The sequence below is a fragment of the Rutidosis leptorrhynchoides genome, chromosome 1, assembly GCF_046630445.1.
Source record: "Rutidosis leptorrhynchoides isolate AG116_Rl617_1_P2 chromosome 1, CSIRO_AGI_Rlap_v1, whole genome shotgun sequence".
Classification (NCBI taxonomy): domain Eukaryota; kingdom Viridiplantae; phylum Streptophyta; class Magnoliopsida; order Asterales; family Asteraceae; genus Rutidosis; species Rutidosis leptorrhynchoides.
Window position 1 is genome coordinate 11,907,712 of NC_092333.1, and position 15,276 is coordinate 11,922,987.

Consider the following 15,276-nt stretch of genomic DNA (forward strand, 5'->3'; position numbering starts at 1 on the left):
TGCTGGTTGTAAGTATTATTGGATACTTGTTGATTTCTAGGACCTTGTTGGTTGTTGTATGGAATATTTCGATTATAATTCTGGTTTTGATTGTAGATCGGTCTTGGCAGTTGATAATTATTCTGATAATTATTTTCAGGCCTTTGGTTTAGATATGAAACATTCTCTCTTTGTTCCATTGTTAGTTCAATACTGAGACAATCTTTTGTCAAATGTGGTCCTCTACACTGCACACAACTAATTCGTATTGAGTGGATATCTTTAGTCATCTTTTCCATTCGTCGCTCGACAGCATCTATCTTTGCAGAAATGGAATCTAAGTCATGGCTAGAATCGGCTCTAGCTACTTTAGATGATCTAACGATATCTTTTTCTTGGTGCCACTCATGTGAGTGGGAAGCAGTGTTATCAATAATTTTGTAAGCATCAGTTTCGGTTTTCTTCATAATAGAACCACCAGCTGCTATATCGATGTCTTTCCTTGTAGTGATGTCGCATCCTTGGTAGAATATTTGTACTATCTGACAGGTGTCTAAACCATGTTGCGGACATCCTCTTAATAACTTTCCAAATCTTGTCCATGCCTCATATAGAGTTTCATTCGGTTTCTGTGTGAAAGTAACAATTTCTCCATGAAGTCTTACGGCTTTAGATGCAGGAAAGAATTGTTTAAGAAATTTTTCAACTAAAACGTCCCATGTATCAATCGCCCCTTCAGGTAACGATTCCAACCAATCTTTGGCTTCTCCCTTTAAAGTCCAGGGAAATAACATGAGATATATCTGTTCATCCTCAACTTCTCTTATTTTAAATAGTGTGCAGATTCTATTAAATGTACGAAGATGTTCATTTGGATCTTCCTTCGGTGCACCACTAAATTGGCATTGATTAGTCACCATGTGTAGAATTTGTCCTTTGATTTCATAATCTGGCGCATTAATGTCAGGATGAGTAATTGCGTGACCTTGGCCAGTGCGTTTAGCTCTCATTCGGTCTTCCATACTTAAAGGTTCCAGATTTTCCATAATTGAATTTGTTGAATCGGAATCACTAGAGGATTCTGATTTAATGGTTTGTTCCTCAACAATCTCTGTTTGAATGATTGGTGGTTCCGGAGGAAAAATTAATGGTTCAGGATCTATGAATTGTCCCTGAATATTCTCCGGATTCTCAATTGTGAGGTCGGGTTCAAAAAATGGATTATCGAAAATTTGAACTGGAGTACTTGGTCGACTGGATGACGATTCTAAAGAAAAATCAACGGCGGTAATATTAGCTAAATGTCTTGATCTAGTTACAGGTGGTGAACGTACAAAAGGTGGTGAACGTCTTGCTCGGTGCATTCACTGAATATCCTATTACTTTTTAAAAAGGAAAGAAAAATTATATAAGTTATCCAATTAATAGACTTCTCTGATTTTGCCCACGTTTCTAATAGCCAAAAGATGCAGCAGAGGGGCAGGATTCGTTTGGTCTCAATATAATTGAGTGCTGTTTGGCTCCAATAACCCGGTCCACATACAAATCCAACTATTACTACGAACCAGAAAATTTTGATGTCTATCAATTTAACCACTTAAAATAAATTTTCGTAATTTTAAAAATTTAGATAAGAAGTATAATAAAAATCTATGTCCTAAAAACTAGAATAGCGAGAAATAAGAAAGAAAAAGAGCGCGTCGAAAAAGGTCGAAAAAGAAAAGAATTGAAAAATAAAAGGCGTCGAAAAATAAGAAAGAAAAAGAGTGACTTATAAAACTTTAAAATACTCGACTAACCCAACCTTATTACTATCACTAACTTAAAATTAAAATTGCAAATTGAGATTACTAATTGGAGTGATAATTGATACATAGGTAAAAGGCGTCGAAAAATAAAAATAAGAAAGTAGCGCTATATTAAAATTGCAAATTGAGATTACTAATTGTAGTTTTTAGTAAGTCCGGTTCGTTCCACAGGGAAAAAAATCTTTAAACAAAGCTTAACGCTATATTAGTTTTATTTTATAAAAATACAAATATATATAAGTAATATTATTATTATAAAGGGGGGTTTTTACCGTTTAATGGCCGGTTTGTCAATTTTAAAAACTTTAGTCGCAGTTAAAACCTGATGTAAAATAATAAAAATAAATATAACTTAATTTAAAGCGTAAAGTAAATAACAATAATGAAATTGCGATAAATAAAAGTGCGATAAAATAAAATTACGATAATTAAAAAGTACGATAATTAAAAGTGCAATTAAATACAATAACAATAAATAAAAGTGCGATAATTAGAAGTGCAATTAAATATAAAATAAAGGAAATTAAATATGAAATAAAATAATTATACTTATTTAAACTTCCGTAATCATGATGTTTGACGTGTTGATTTTAGTTTTATGCCCATGGGTTAATTGTCCTTTGTCTTGGATTATTTAATATGTCCGTCTAGTTTTTGTCCATAACAGTCCATCAGTCATAAATATAAAGTGCGAGTATCCTCGTCAAATTATCCTTATATCCGAAGTTAAATATTTCAACTAATTGGGGACTTAAACTGTAACAAGATTTTAATACTTTGTTTAATAATTACACCAGGTTATCGACTGCGTGTAACCCAAGGTTTTAATACTTTGTTAACAATTATGCCAAGTGTCCTTGTACATAATTTCACCCATGTTTTAATAATTCTAGTGGCTATTAATCCATTCCCGTGTCCGGTTAAATGAACGATTATTCGTACATATAAATATCCCGCCTATCGTGTCCGATTGAGTGTATATGGTTATTTATAGGGACGTTCAATTGTAAATCTTTATATTAAAATTAACAAACTATCGTTTAGTTAAACAAATATAAAGCCCATTAATAGCCCATAGTCTAATTTCCACAAGTGTCGTTCTTTTGTCCAAACCTCAATTATGGTACAAAGCCCAATTACCCAATTTTAGTAATTAGCCCAACATCATGATTACTTCGTTTTAAATAAGCATAATAATAACTTAGCTACGAGACATTAAATTAAAAAGGTTGAACTTAACTTACAATGATTAAAAATAGCGTAGCGTTACACGGACAGAATTTCGACTTACACCCTTACAACATTCGCTAACATACCCTTATTATTAGGATTAAAATTAAAATTAAAATTAAAATTAAAATTAAAATTAAAATATAAATATAAATATAAATATTTACGTATAGATATAGAGAGGATGGATATATGATATTTTTTTACGTCGAACTGCGCTGGCTTTTATAGGAATTTTCGTCCAGGGGAGCTCCGCGACTCGCGGCATTTTTTGCCTTCAAACTCCGCGAGTCGCGGAGTTTGTTTTTACAGCTCACCCAGCTTTGGCTCTTTGTTTGCCGACGATTTTTAAATATATTATAATATATATATATTAATTTTAAGAATTAATTATATATTATATTATATTCATGTGCATAGTTGACTTGTAATTTTTAGTCCGTTGCGTCGAGCGTTGAGAGTTGACTCTGGTCCCGGTCTCGGATTTTCGAACGTCCTTGCGTACAATTTAATATCTTGTACTTTGCGTTTTGAATCTTGTACTCTTGTAATTTCGAGACGTTTCTTATCAATAATTGGAACCTCTTTGATTGTCTTTTGTAATTTTGAGCTTTTTGGCCGTTTGCGTCTTAAATTCGTCGAATCTGCCTTTTGTCTTCACCTTTTATTATTTAAACGAATATCACTTGTAAATAGGACAATTGCAACTAAAAGCTTGTCTTTCTTGAGGAATAATGCTATGAAATATATGTTCGTTTTTAGCATTATCAGTTATGTGAATAATTGTATTCATATTTTAATTTATACGTTTCTACGTGTTGCGGATTTCTATCCGGCGAATCTTTTCGGTTTTCAAACCAACGGTCGCGTTTTTAGGATATTTAAATCCTAATTATTTTAAATATGATATTTTAAGATCATATAATTATATATAGTATTTATATTTATTTTTCGTCGCGCGTTTGTTATCTCTCCGAATTTTTAATCGCGTAAGAGTGTTTTCGCATTTCGGGTTTCGTTCGGGCTTTCGGGCCACAAGGAATTTACATTAAGTGAGATGGGTCAAGTGGGGCCCACCCCACCCCTAGGATCGGCTGAATGGGAGGGGAGGGAGTATACTCCCCATCTTTTTTTATTTTTCAATTCATTTACACATTTTACAATTTTAATCAAACCCTTATTTTCTCTCTAACTTTTTCCTTCTCCCTTTTGTTTCTTTGGCCGTCGCCTATCACCTCCCCAACACCACCATTCTTCATCAATTTTCTAGCTTGGATCAAGGATTGAATAGCATAAACGTGTTACTCGTTCCGTTCTCTACGCGATTATACTAATTGTTTCTCGATTAGGGTATAAACCCTAACCCTAGAACTTTTAATCTTTCATTAATTTTCTGTATTTTGATGATTTATTAGTAGTATGATGATTATTGATTGTTGTAATGATGTTTGTATGCATAAAATTACTCGTAAACATATGTTTTCGGTTTGATATTTTTGGGACAGCAGCTAATTCGTGTGTTTCTGACTTTTTGACTGATACAAAAGTTAAAATAAAGTATCTAGATGAGTTCCTCTCATCAAGACATTAATTTTAGACTCCGGATTCATGTCGTTTCGATTCCCGGAGCCCTAGATATGATCAAAGTGGTATTTTGTTAAGATTGAAATATGATTTTGGTATGAACCAGGTTTGGTCCAACTTTGTGACCATATTTGGTGACTTTAGGGTGTGTTAGTGTGTTAGGACTGATGGTGGGGCGAACTTTCATGTTCGGGTCATCTCAATCCGAGCCACGAATCACCCGTTACGTCTAAAACACGTTTTTGATTGAATTGAAGTTCCAAATGGTGTATTGGCTGTATATCACGACTTGTGGGCTGTTCATGGTGTGTTCTTGAGTATACCAAAGTGTCGGGTGGTTTGATTAGGCGGAGATATATGTAAGGCTCGCCGAAAACCGATACCCGGGGCTTAGGATACGACCCGATGAACTTTTGATTTAAAACTTATGATTAATAATTAAACTTATGATATAAATAATGGATTTCATTATCATTTAATTACTTATGATAAAAAAAAGTAATTATTATTATTTACAACTTATGATATATTTATCATATCATTTAATTAATACTTATGATTTAATTAACATTTTAATTAAACATATGATTAATAATACTTCATTATTAATGGAAAATACTTATGATAAGTATTAAACTTATATTATGAGATTATTATAATAAGACTTATAATAAGGATTAATTAATTAATTAATTATTATAAGGCTTAGTTATTATTTAATTATAATTTAATTATTAAATACTTATGATTTAATAATTATAATTAGAAACTTATGATATGATTAATAATTCATTATTAATTAATAATACTTATGATATGATTTAAAAATTATTATTAATTAATAATACTTATATTATGACTAATATTTAATTAATTAATTAAATACTTATGTTATATTAATTATATTATTTAAACTTATATTAACTTTAACAATTCATTTTAATTTAATTAAACTTATGTTATGACATAATTCGACATATTTAACTTTAACAAACATTATAACTTACATTATTATTATAACTCACACTTTTAAAATTAACGTTGACTATGTTTGACCAAGGTTGACTTTTGAGTTGACTTTCGGTTGACTTTGACTTTCAGTTGACTTTTGTTGACTTTCTAATTAAGGAAACTTTTCTAATTTATAAACTTTCAAAAAATAGAAACTTTCCAAAAATAGAAACTTTCCAAAAATATAAACTTTTCGAAAATAGAAACTTTCCAAAAATAGAAACTTTCCAAAAATGGAAACCTGCCAAAAATAGAAACTTTCCAAAAATGGAAACCTGCTAAAAATAGAAACTTTCTAAAAATAGAAAGTGTGTATCCGTAAGCTGTTCCGATCAAACCGATGCATATTGAGTATTGTTCTATGTCTACTTGCAACATATACAATAGCTATCATACTAAGACTTGACCTAAGTTAGTTATTTATATCGACCTGCTTTATTAATAGGTCGGCGTTGTGATCATTTCTGATCACTGTACTACATTTGATGTTCGCTTAATTGTGTTGGTTACTTCATTACTATTATGGTGAGTTATAGTCCCGTTTTTACATACTTTTCAAAGTATATTTTTGGGATGTGATTACATGCATTTTATTTCACGTTTAGACACAAGTGACAATTAAATTTAAATTATTCATTGTGAGTTGGACAAAAATATTTCCTAGTCTGGTAACTGTAATCATTGGTTTCTACCGATGAACGCGAATTCTACGGATAGATCTATCGGGTTTGACAACCCCATTTCGAGCTAGTCGCGCTAGCAATTTATAATCGGAATGTTTAGTACTTCGTGTTTTGTTGTAGATACACTGTTCAGTGTATATTTTTATTGTGTTTGGTAAGGGTAAATAAAGGGTTAAGTGGTTACCAGGTGGCTCATTGATAATGGAATAATGTTTAATGTTTTCTAACATTTTTAAATCTTGTGGTCTAAAGTTTATTTAATTATTTAAACCTATAATTCACTCAACCTTTGTGTTGACAGTTTACTCGCATGTTTTCACAGGTACTTGAGTTTATGTGATGCTTCCGCTGTGTTTAGAAGAGTCTGCATGCATTTGGGCAGATTTTTATGAAACTTTGGCTTGCATTCGATTTTTGAATAATTAATACTTGTGGGTTGTTGACAATGTTTTGTGTCAACTTTGGATTATTAATATGTTGGGTTACTTTTAAACTACATATTTTGGTATGCTTTCCTTTTTGGGAAACTTTTGAAATAAAAGAATGCAATGTCGTTTGTTAAATTCATTTAAGTTCGATCAAGCTGTGGGACCAAGTGACGGAGCCGTTAAGTGTTTTGACGGGGCCATCACATTGTCTGTGCATAAGTTGTAGTTGTTGTTGTAGTTGGAACCTTGATCTGTTAGGTTCAGCTCAGAGAGGTCAACCTAGTTGTGGTTGGGTCTAGTTGGCTACTGTTTGTTGAGTATAGTGCTGAATGACGCATCACCTGCGTGTGGATGACTATACTGGGGATTCAGTAGTAAATACTATCGGTAGACTCTAGCCCGATCAACTAGTAGTCGTGTGCCCGTACAAGCCGTCGATCCTCTAGTTGGAGCATAGTTGCCAGTTGTTGTATGTTGCTTGTTGTTGTATGTTGTTGCTGTAGGAGTACAAGTTGGTACTGTATGCTAGACCTTTTGATAATTCCATTCACTTAGCCTTGTGCTAACCCCTCACCTCCTCCCTTGCAGGTTTTGGATTTTAGTGCTAGTATGGACGGGAGTTGGGCTGAAGATATGTTTGACAAGACGAACTCTGATGTCTTAACTTTTGTAAATATATAACTAGTCGTTTAACGTAACACCGGTGGTTTGTAATTAAGTAATTAACTAATGATTTGTGGTAATCATGTTTGTAATTAACTAAAGGTGATTATGCGAATTAAGTCTTCCGCTGTGATTTTAAAAAAAAAAAATCGGACTTTTTTAACGGAATTTAGACGGAGAAACGCTGATTGCAAATTTTTGATAAATAAAGGACGCGCAAAGCCAAATTAAAAAACGAGGGACGTTGTTAGTAAGTTGGGGTATAACTGATGGACCAAGAGGTTAAGTAACAATACTCACGTGCTAATTAACAAGAGGTTAAGTAACAAACTAAATAACTAAATGAAGTAATTAGATATCATGATTCGTTTATTCGTGTATAAAAATTTACAGCATAGTTATTTAATTTATTTATTCAACTGTATTTATTTAATTATTTTAAGTGCATTGTGTCCTACCTAAAATAATACTCCGTAAATAAATTCAGAAACTTTGACCAAGCTATTTTAAGGGTAATATTTATAACAAATCAACCTAAATGTTTTTTCCCCTAAAATCCTAAAATCAACCTAAATGCATATACATCAGTTACGTTCACACAGAAGCGGATCGACAAAATAACAAGTTTTTGGTTGTTAATATCTTAAATCAATCGAAAAAATGAGCGACAATGATGATGATGAAGAGGTTTCACAGTCCAAATACAAATCACGCAAAGCAAGAGCAAAAGCAAAGGCTAAAAAACCTGTAAAAAATTTCATGCAAACGTTGGGCAAAGGCATACCTAAAACTAAAAAAAGTTCCAAGGCTAATTCTAGAAAAAACAGGGTTGAGGAATCTGATGATGATGACGATGAAGACGAGGATGATGAGGTTGAAATGCTTAGCATATCGTCTGAAGACGATGATGATGACGGTGATATTGATCATACAAAGAATAATAATACTAAGAAGGCGAGTGGGAACGAAAAGAACGATGATAATACGGTCCCCGAAGGAGGTGAACCTACTAAATGGAAACAAGTTAATGAATCCGAGGTACATTATTCGTTATACTTCAAACCTCGCTAGAATCATATATTGAGGTGGCCTAGGAAAACGAGAAAAACCTTATCCGTTTACAGTTTGTTTTGATAAAAAATGAATAGTGTGCATCTCCTAATTTATTCATTTTGTATTGAGTAATGATGTATGAAAATAGTATCAAGCACTTTAGATTGTTGCTACAAATATTTGAGTTCTTATTGAAACATTTCTATAATGATTAAACTCTTTGTATGGTAGCTAGCGCGAAGGGTTCGTGAAATGAGGGAGTCAAAACAAGCTCCGGTTGTTCCAGTACCACAAAAGATGCAGAAGAAACAAGCAACGAGTGGCAAGGGGCTCAACAATTTAGAGTCGTTGCCACGTGGCATGGAGTGCATAGATCCTCTCGGACTGGGGTAGAGATCTTATAACTACTTTGTACACATGATTTTATTTAGAGTTTATTTCTAATGTTTAATCTATTTTTTTATGGTAGAATTATAAGCAGCAGAACACTGAGGTTGATGACTGAGCGTTCTGCAAGTTCTCCATCCAATAATGAAAAAGTCGATGCAGACCTTCGAGGTATTCATCTCTTATAAACTTAGTGTACTTCTTTTCTAACTTGTAAATTTTTGTGGTTTTTCCATATTGTAAATTACTTAAGAAACTTGTTGAATTTTTTATCTTAAGCTAGAAGGCTTGTTCGTTAGCTTTTGTAGTAGCATAATATGAAGATTTGTAGGTCGTGAGGATATTAATACGGGCAAATGTTATTGCAGATAAGTTGATGTTTTTCTCGGAAAGGTTTGATCCGGTACTGTTCATTACTCGCATACACCAATATACCTCGGCTGCTGATTTAGAGGTTGGTACAGTAGCTTTGAAAAGTGATCTCAAAGGATGGACTCAACAGAGAAAACAGCTCGTCAAAGAAAATTTTGATTGTTTCGTCTCATGCAAAACCACTATTGATGGTAGGTACATTACCTAGACCGGAAATCTTGACCCATTTACTAACAAACGGGTCAATTGGGTTCATATTTTATCTTTATTATACAGATATTCAATCAAAACTGAAAAGGATTGAAGATGACCCTGAAGGTGGAACCTCACATTTATATACTTGTATACAAGGAGTCAATTCAATGGCTAACCGTGCTTTTGACCCCCTGCTTGAAAGACAGGTTCAAAGTTATAATATCATTTTAGACTAATGTGGTGGTTCCGTTACCTATTAGTATGTTAGTAAATCGATTGATAGTTTTTTGTTTAGGCTCAAGCAGAGAAAATCAGGGCAGTACAAGCAGTGCTTCAAAGGTTTCGTACGTTATTCAATTTGCCAAGTGCCATTCGTGGAAACATTCGTAAGGGCGAATATGACTTGGCAGTCAGAGAATACAGGAAAGCAAAGTCAATTGTCCTGCCTTCTCATGTACAGAAATTAGACTAAGCTTAATTTTAAAAAAAATATGTTTATTATTTTTGAATATATATGAAGCATGTGAATATAAATTACAGGTTGGAATACTAAAACGCGTTCTTGAGGAGGTTGAAAAAGTAATGCATGAGTTTAAAGGCATGCTTTACCAGTCAATGGAAGATCCACACATAGATCTAACAAATGTAAGACTTATTTTGGTATAAAACATGTATTTAACTTTTTAAATATTATGAGGAATAAGGTTTTATTATAAATATCGTGTAGCTTGAAAATGTTGTTAGATTGCTGTCGGAGTTGGAACCTGAGACAGATCCTGTAAGGCGTTATTTTAGCATACAGGTGACGCGTTGATATATCTGTTACTCATTTTTTAGACTGTTTGGTTAATGATTGAATGTTTGATACATAAAATTAATATTCATAAAACATGAATAACATTTGAGAATCGTTTATTTGAAAATCAGAACGGTAGGATTCGAAGTTTGCTTGAGATGTGCACATTGGATCATGAATTAAGGATGGAAAGTTTACAAGAAAAGTTACAAGATAAGGCCTTGTTGGATGAAAAGTGGAGGAAAATACAACAAGACGTACACGAATCAGTATGAAATTTCACTTTACTTTTATGTTAATGAAATATGTTATGTTTGTTGGTTTGTTAATGTTATGTGTTATGTAATAGCATCAAGTGGATGTCGGTTTATTACATTCGCAATCAAGTGATTTGGGTGGTGAAGAACTTGATGCTCTTAGATTAAGGTATATCCGTTGTTTAACGGCTGTAATTATCCATCATATTCCACCTTTCTGGAAAATTGCGGTTTCTATTTCAAGTGGAAAATTTGCAAAGGTAATGGCTTCCTGTTTGCACCAACTCTAGCTAGCAAAATATTACTCATTCCTTTTTTTTTTTCCTAAAAAAATAGGATATATGAGTTTAATACACTCATTAATACTGATTTTTACAGGTTTCTGAGAATAAAACAGAAGGAAGATATTCCAGTCATTCTTTGGAAGTAGTGTCGGGAATGATACATGATACAACACTAGCATATGAATCTAAGGTATAATTCTTAAAGAATGTTTGCTGTTTTGATTTTGGATTACTGTAAAATAACCCATTTTTGTGTCATGTATAGAGATCAATTATAGCTTTACTTATTTTAGGAGTGGTTATTGTTTGATTTATTCACAGAAGATGACTATTTTAACTTATATAGGCTATAGTTTTCTGACAAAAATACGACACGTCTGGTATTGATTGTTCAGGTCCAGAGCACGTTTCATGAACTTGAAGAATCGAATGTTATTTGCCCTTATATGAGTGATGCATTAATTCATATGTCTAAAGCATGTCAAGTTTTTGAAGTAAAAGAAGCAGCACCTACAATTGCAGGTTCTTTACTCTTTATTGCTCCAGCATTTGTTTTCAATTCATGGGTAGTGTCAAGTTGGGTTGACCCGAAACAGTAATTATCCAACAATTAACAATTTCTTTTCTTCACATAGTTGTAATCATTTCAATATTAAATTAACATCGTCTCTTGACATGCTTCATTTTAATTTAGAGCTTTGAATTTACTATTTTGACCTGTTAGAGATAAAACGTAATCCAAATTGACTCACTTATAAGAAAATGGATCGAACATGCCATTATTGCTAACTACATGTCATCACAACAGTTGAAGCTCTGAGAACGCTTCTCTTTGAAAGCACAAAACTCTATATATTAAGGCTTTGTACATGGATGAGAGCCTCAATTGAAGAAATATCAAGAAATGAATCGTGGGTCCCAGTGACCGTTTTAGAAAGGAACAAATCTCCGTACGCTATTTCTTCCTTGCCATTAGCATTTCACTCGGTTATGGTGTCAGCAATGGATCAGATTGACATGTAAGATCATTTATCTTGTTTTAGTAATACTATGGCAGATATTAAATTTCACCTAATGTGTATTACAAGCATATATCATTTTTTTTATTTTATTTTGCAGGATGATTAACACGTTAAGGGATGAAGCTACAACAGAAGATACACTTATGCTGCTTCATGAAGCTCAAGAATCTGTTAGGCTTTCATTTTTCAATTGTCTACTTGGTTTTGCTGGTATGAATCACTGCATTTGTATGTGTAATTCGATTATATTTAGTACTTAACGTGTATTATTGTATTAGGCCAATTGGAACATATCGGGGGCGAGCTTGGTTTGAATAATGAGAACGAAAATGGATATTCTTATGTTCTTGAAGAAGATGTATTTCATCATCGCCCGGGAAGTATTACCGATCCACACCAACAACTGTTGATGGTTTTGAGTAATATTGGGTTTTGTAAAGATGATCTTTCGCGTGAACTGTACAATAAATACAAACATGTTTGGCTCAAGTCAAGGTATGCACATGAAAAGTAATAAAGATTAAGTGTGTTACAAATGTGAAATAAAATGATTTAGGAGGTTTTATGCAGTAGATACGTAGTCATGTATTGTTGCAATTGTATGTTTGAAGCTTACTGAAGAATAGTTAATAAGTTTGAATTGGTGCAAGGGAAAACGAGGATGATGACAAGGACAGAGAAGAACTCGTCGTGTCTTTCTCTGCCTTAGAAGAGAAAGTCCTTTCACAATACACTATTTCCAAGGTATATATATATATACTAATCATATAATATATGGATTTAAGGTAGCCATGGCGAAATGGGCAGGTAAGGTGATGGGTCAAAATGGGTCGGGTCTGGTTAACTAAACCACCTTTTGCTGCAATTCTAGACGTTATATATTCATTTTGTGTCAAATATAATAGAAGTTTCAATTTCAATGTAACAATAATAATCTAAAGTCTTTATTAATATGATTTAGGAGGTAGTTATATGCTTTATTATATCCGTAATTGATGATACTTATTCCTACTTGACCCATTCAACCAACTATTTGGCCAAAGGCTTTTAGAGAAAATTCAATCAAAAAGGGAAACGTGTCAAATGGGTTGAACAGATTGGAGGTTTCCCAAATAGCTTAATCGTATTATTAAAACAATGTAATTTTATTGTTAATATTTGTTTGACATGTTATTATGTATTTTTTTAAATAAAATCTAGACAAAAAGTCCGCTTAACAACCTCAATCCTTAAAAAAAGATTACCAGTTAGTCAGTTATGACCTATGACCTGTCACCTAATTATTATCATAATAATGAATGACATGGTATTGATTAACAATTGTGTTTATTGAATATATTAGGCAAATCACATAAGAACAGCTGCTACAAATTATTTGGTAGATGCTGGATTACAATGGGGTGGAGCACCAGCAGTAAAAGTGAGGTCATCTTTAATCATTAGTCAGTAATCATATAGCTAAACATGCTTAATTAATGTCGAAACATCTCCATGTTGTGCAGGGTGTGAGGGACCCTGCGGTGGAATTAATGCATACGCTTGTCACTGTTCATGCAGAGGCACCTACTATTCCAACATCTTTACTGCTCATCTTTTGTACTTTTTGCTAAAGGTGTCAAAATGGGCGGGTTGGTTAAACGTTGAAAATGGATTTCGGCCAATACACTATTTGGATAACTGGAGTTGACTTGTTAATTATCCTTTTTCTAACCTTTTTTATCTTAAATATCATAGACAACCAATAAGGTAAACGCAAGTATGAATGTTTTTTACGATAGTTACATATGAATGTTTACTGGTGGATCACAGGTGTTTGCGGGTTGTGAACCGTTGCTCGACAAGACGCTTGGGATTCTTGTAGAAGGCCTAATCGACACGTTACTCAGTCTTTTTCATGAACATAAAGACACAAATCTTAAGTTATTGGATGCAAATGGTTACTGTCAACTCATGCTTGAGGTGAAACCGCGACGTTTATGTCATGCTTTAGTTTAGAAACAATCTCTTTGTTCATTTAAAAAAACATTTATAGAACAAGAAGTCAGCTATATAAAATTAGATATGAATCAATTTAGTTTTGTGTGTGTCTGTGCAGATTGAATACTTCGAAACGATACTAAACCAGTATTTAACTTCTGAAGCAAGTGAATCTCTTAAGTCGTTACAAGGGATCTTATTGGAAAAAGCAACTGAGAGCTGCTCAAATGGAAATAATGATGATGATAATCAACAAGGGACTATATCACCAGATGACCTCATTGTAAGAATCTATAACATGTTTTCTTATATATTAACCTTCATAGGATTAAGTTACATTAAGCTAACGGTTTAAAATTTTCTAAAAAATAAACTTTGAAAAAAATCAATGCCCATGAGCCTTAAAAAAATGAGACCGTAATCTTGCTTCCAAATGTGCACAAACGGAATTCATGTTCCCGAATAGAAAGATACAGAGTATCTTATAAGTTATTAGCTTTTTTTAAAGATAGTTAACAATTTAAGGATTAAATCATGACTGGTTGTTTTGGTTAGGCCCTCGCCCAACAATGCAGCAGCGAGCTGTTACAATCTGAACTTGAGAGGACTCGGATTAACACAGCATGTTTTATGGAGTCATTTCCATTAGAGTTTGCTTCAGAATCGGTTAAAGTAGCCTACGCTTCATTTAGAGGTTCAATGGATGCTTCAAGTGGCGTTTTTATGGGCGCGCAAGGGTTAGGGGCAACCCAAAGATGGAGGTGATGTTAACTTTTTACACAAACAACAAACACATAGGAGTACCATTTTTGTTCCTTAGTTGTTTCTCTAGCAAGTTTTATTGAGCATTGCCATTTTTGTTATAGTTATTTTTTTCTACACCACCAGTACAATTTTCATTGTTATTTTTGTTAATAATTCTTGTATATTGAAAATTCAAATTCAAATTTTGTTGATTTAATATTTTCAAGGTCATGTACACATCACTTAAATAGCTACGACCACTTGGGTCCAAAGCAAATAGTCCTAACTACACTTTTCCTCCCATTGTCTCTTATCATCATTGATCCATCCATCCATCACATAATTTACATAATCAAATTTTATTGACAATTAAAACATATAAAAAGATATTATTGTGTATCACTAGCGATTTCCCCATTGGCGGAGCTTATTAGGGGCAGGAGGGGGCCCTCGCCCCTCTAAAAGTTTCAATAAGTAATGGTATTTTGTGGCCCTTTGAGTTACGAACTTTAGGGCTTTTAAATCAACTAAATCGGAGTCCGTATGAAGAAGATATGACGAAAATGATGAAGACGCGCAGATGTTTTCATCAACAATCTACTTGATTCTTTCATACCTTTTGAGCATTTTTACCTTGAAATCAATTTTAAAAATAAAGTTTAAGAAGTTAACTTAGATGATGTATAATTAGGATCGATATTATCACCTAAAATATGTATAAAATATGCAATTTTGTTCACCTAAGTTAGCGTTTTTTCTTACTAAAAACATATCACACATTAGACCAAATTTGGCCCCTCCAA

The 15,276-nt window shown here is 33.0% G+C and overlaps 1 protein-coding gene across 1 annotated transcript; it reads left to right on the forward strand.

Annotated features, from left to right (window-relative positions):
• Positions 1 to 8,046: 8,046 nt before the first annotated feature.
• On the forward strand, positions 8,047 to 14,494 carry LOC139856541 (exocyst complex component SEC5A-like). Its single transcript, XM_071845481.1, has 21 exons — positions 8,047 to 8,424; positions 8,671 to 8,828; positions 8,909 to 8,997; positions 9,195 to 9,389; positions 9,475 to 9,599; positions 9,689 to 9,847; positions 9,934 to 10,038; positions 10,121 to 10,195; positions 10,321 to 10,458; positions 10,539 to 10,706; positions 10,825 to 10,920; positions 11,126 to 11,252; positions 11,539 to 11,749; positions 11,850 to 11,962; positions 12,031 to 12,247; positions 12,403 to 12,496; positions 13,095 to 13,172; positions 13,255 to 13,311; positions 13,562 to 13,711; positions 13,848 to 14,012; positions 14,285 to 14,494. Exons 1-21 carry the CDS (start codon positions 8,047 to 8,049, stop codon positions 14,492 to 14,494), a joined length of 3,108 nt encoding a protein of 1,035 aa, XP_071701582.1.
• The last annotated feature ends 782 nt before the right edge of the window (positions 14,495 to 15,276 follow it).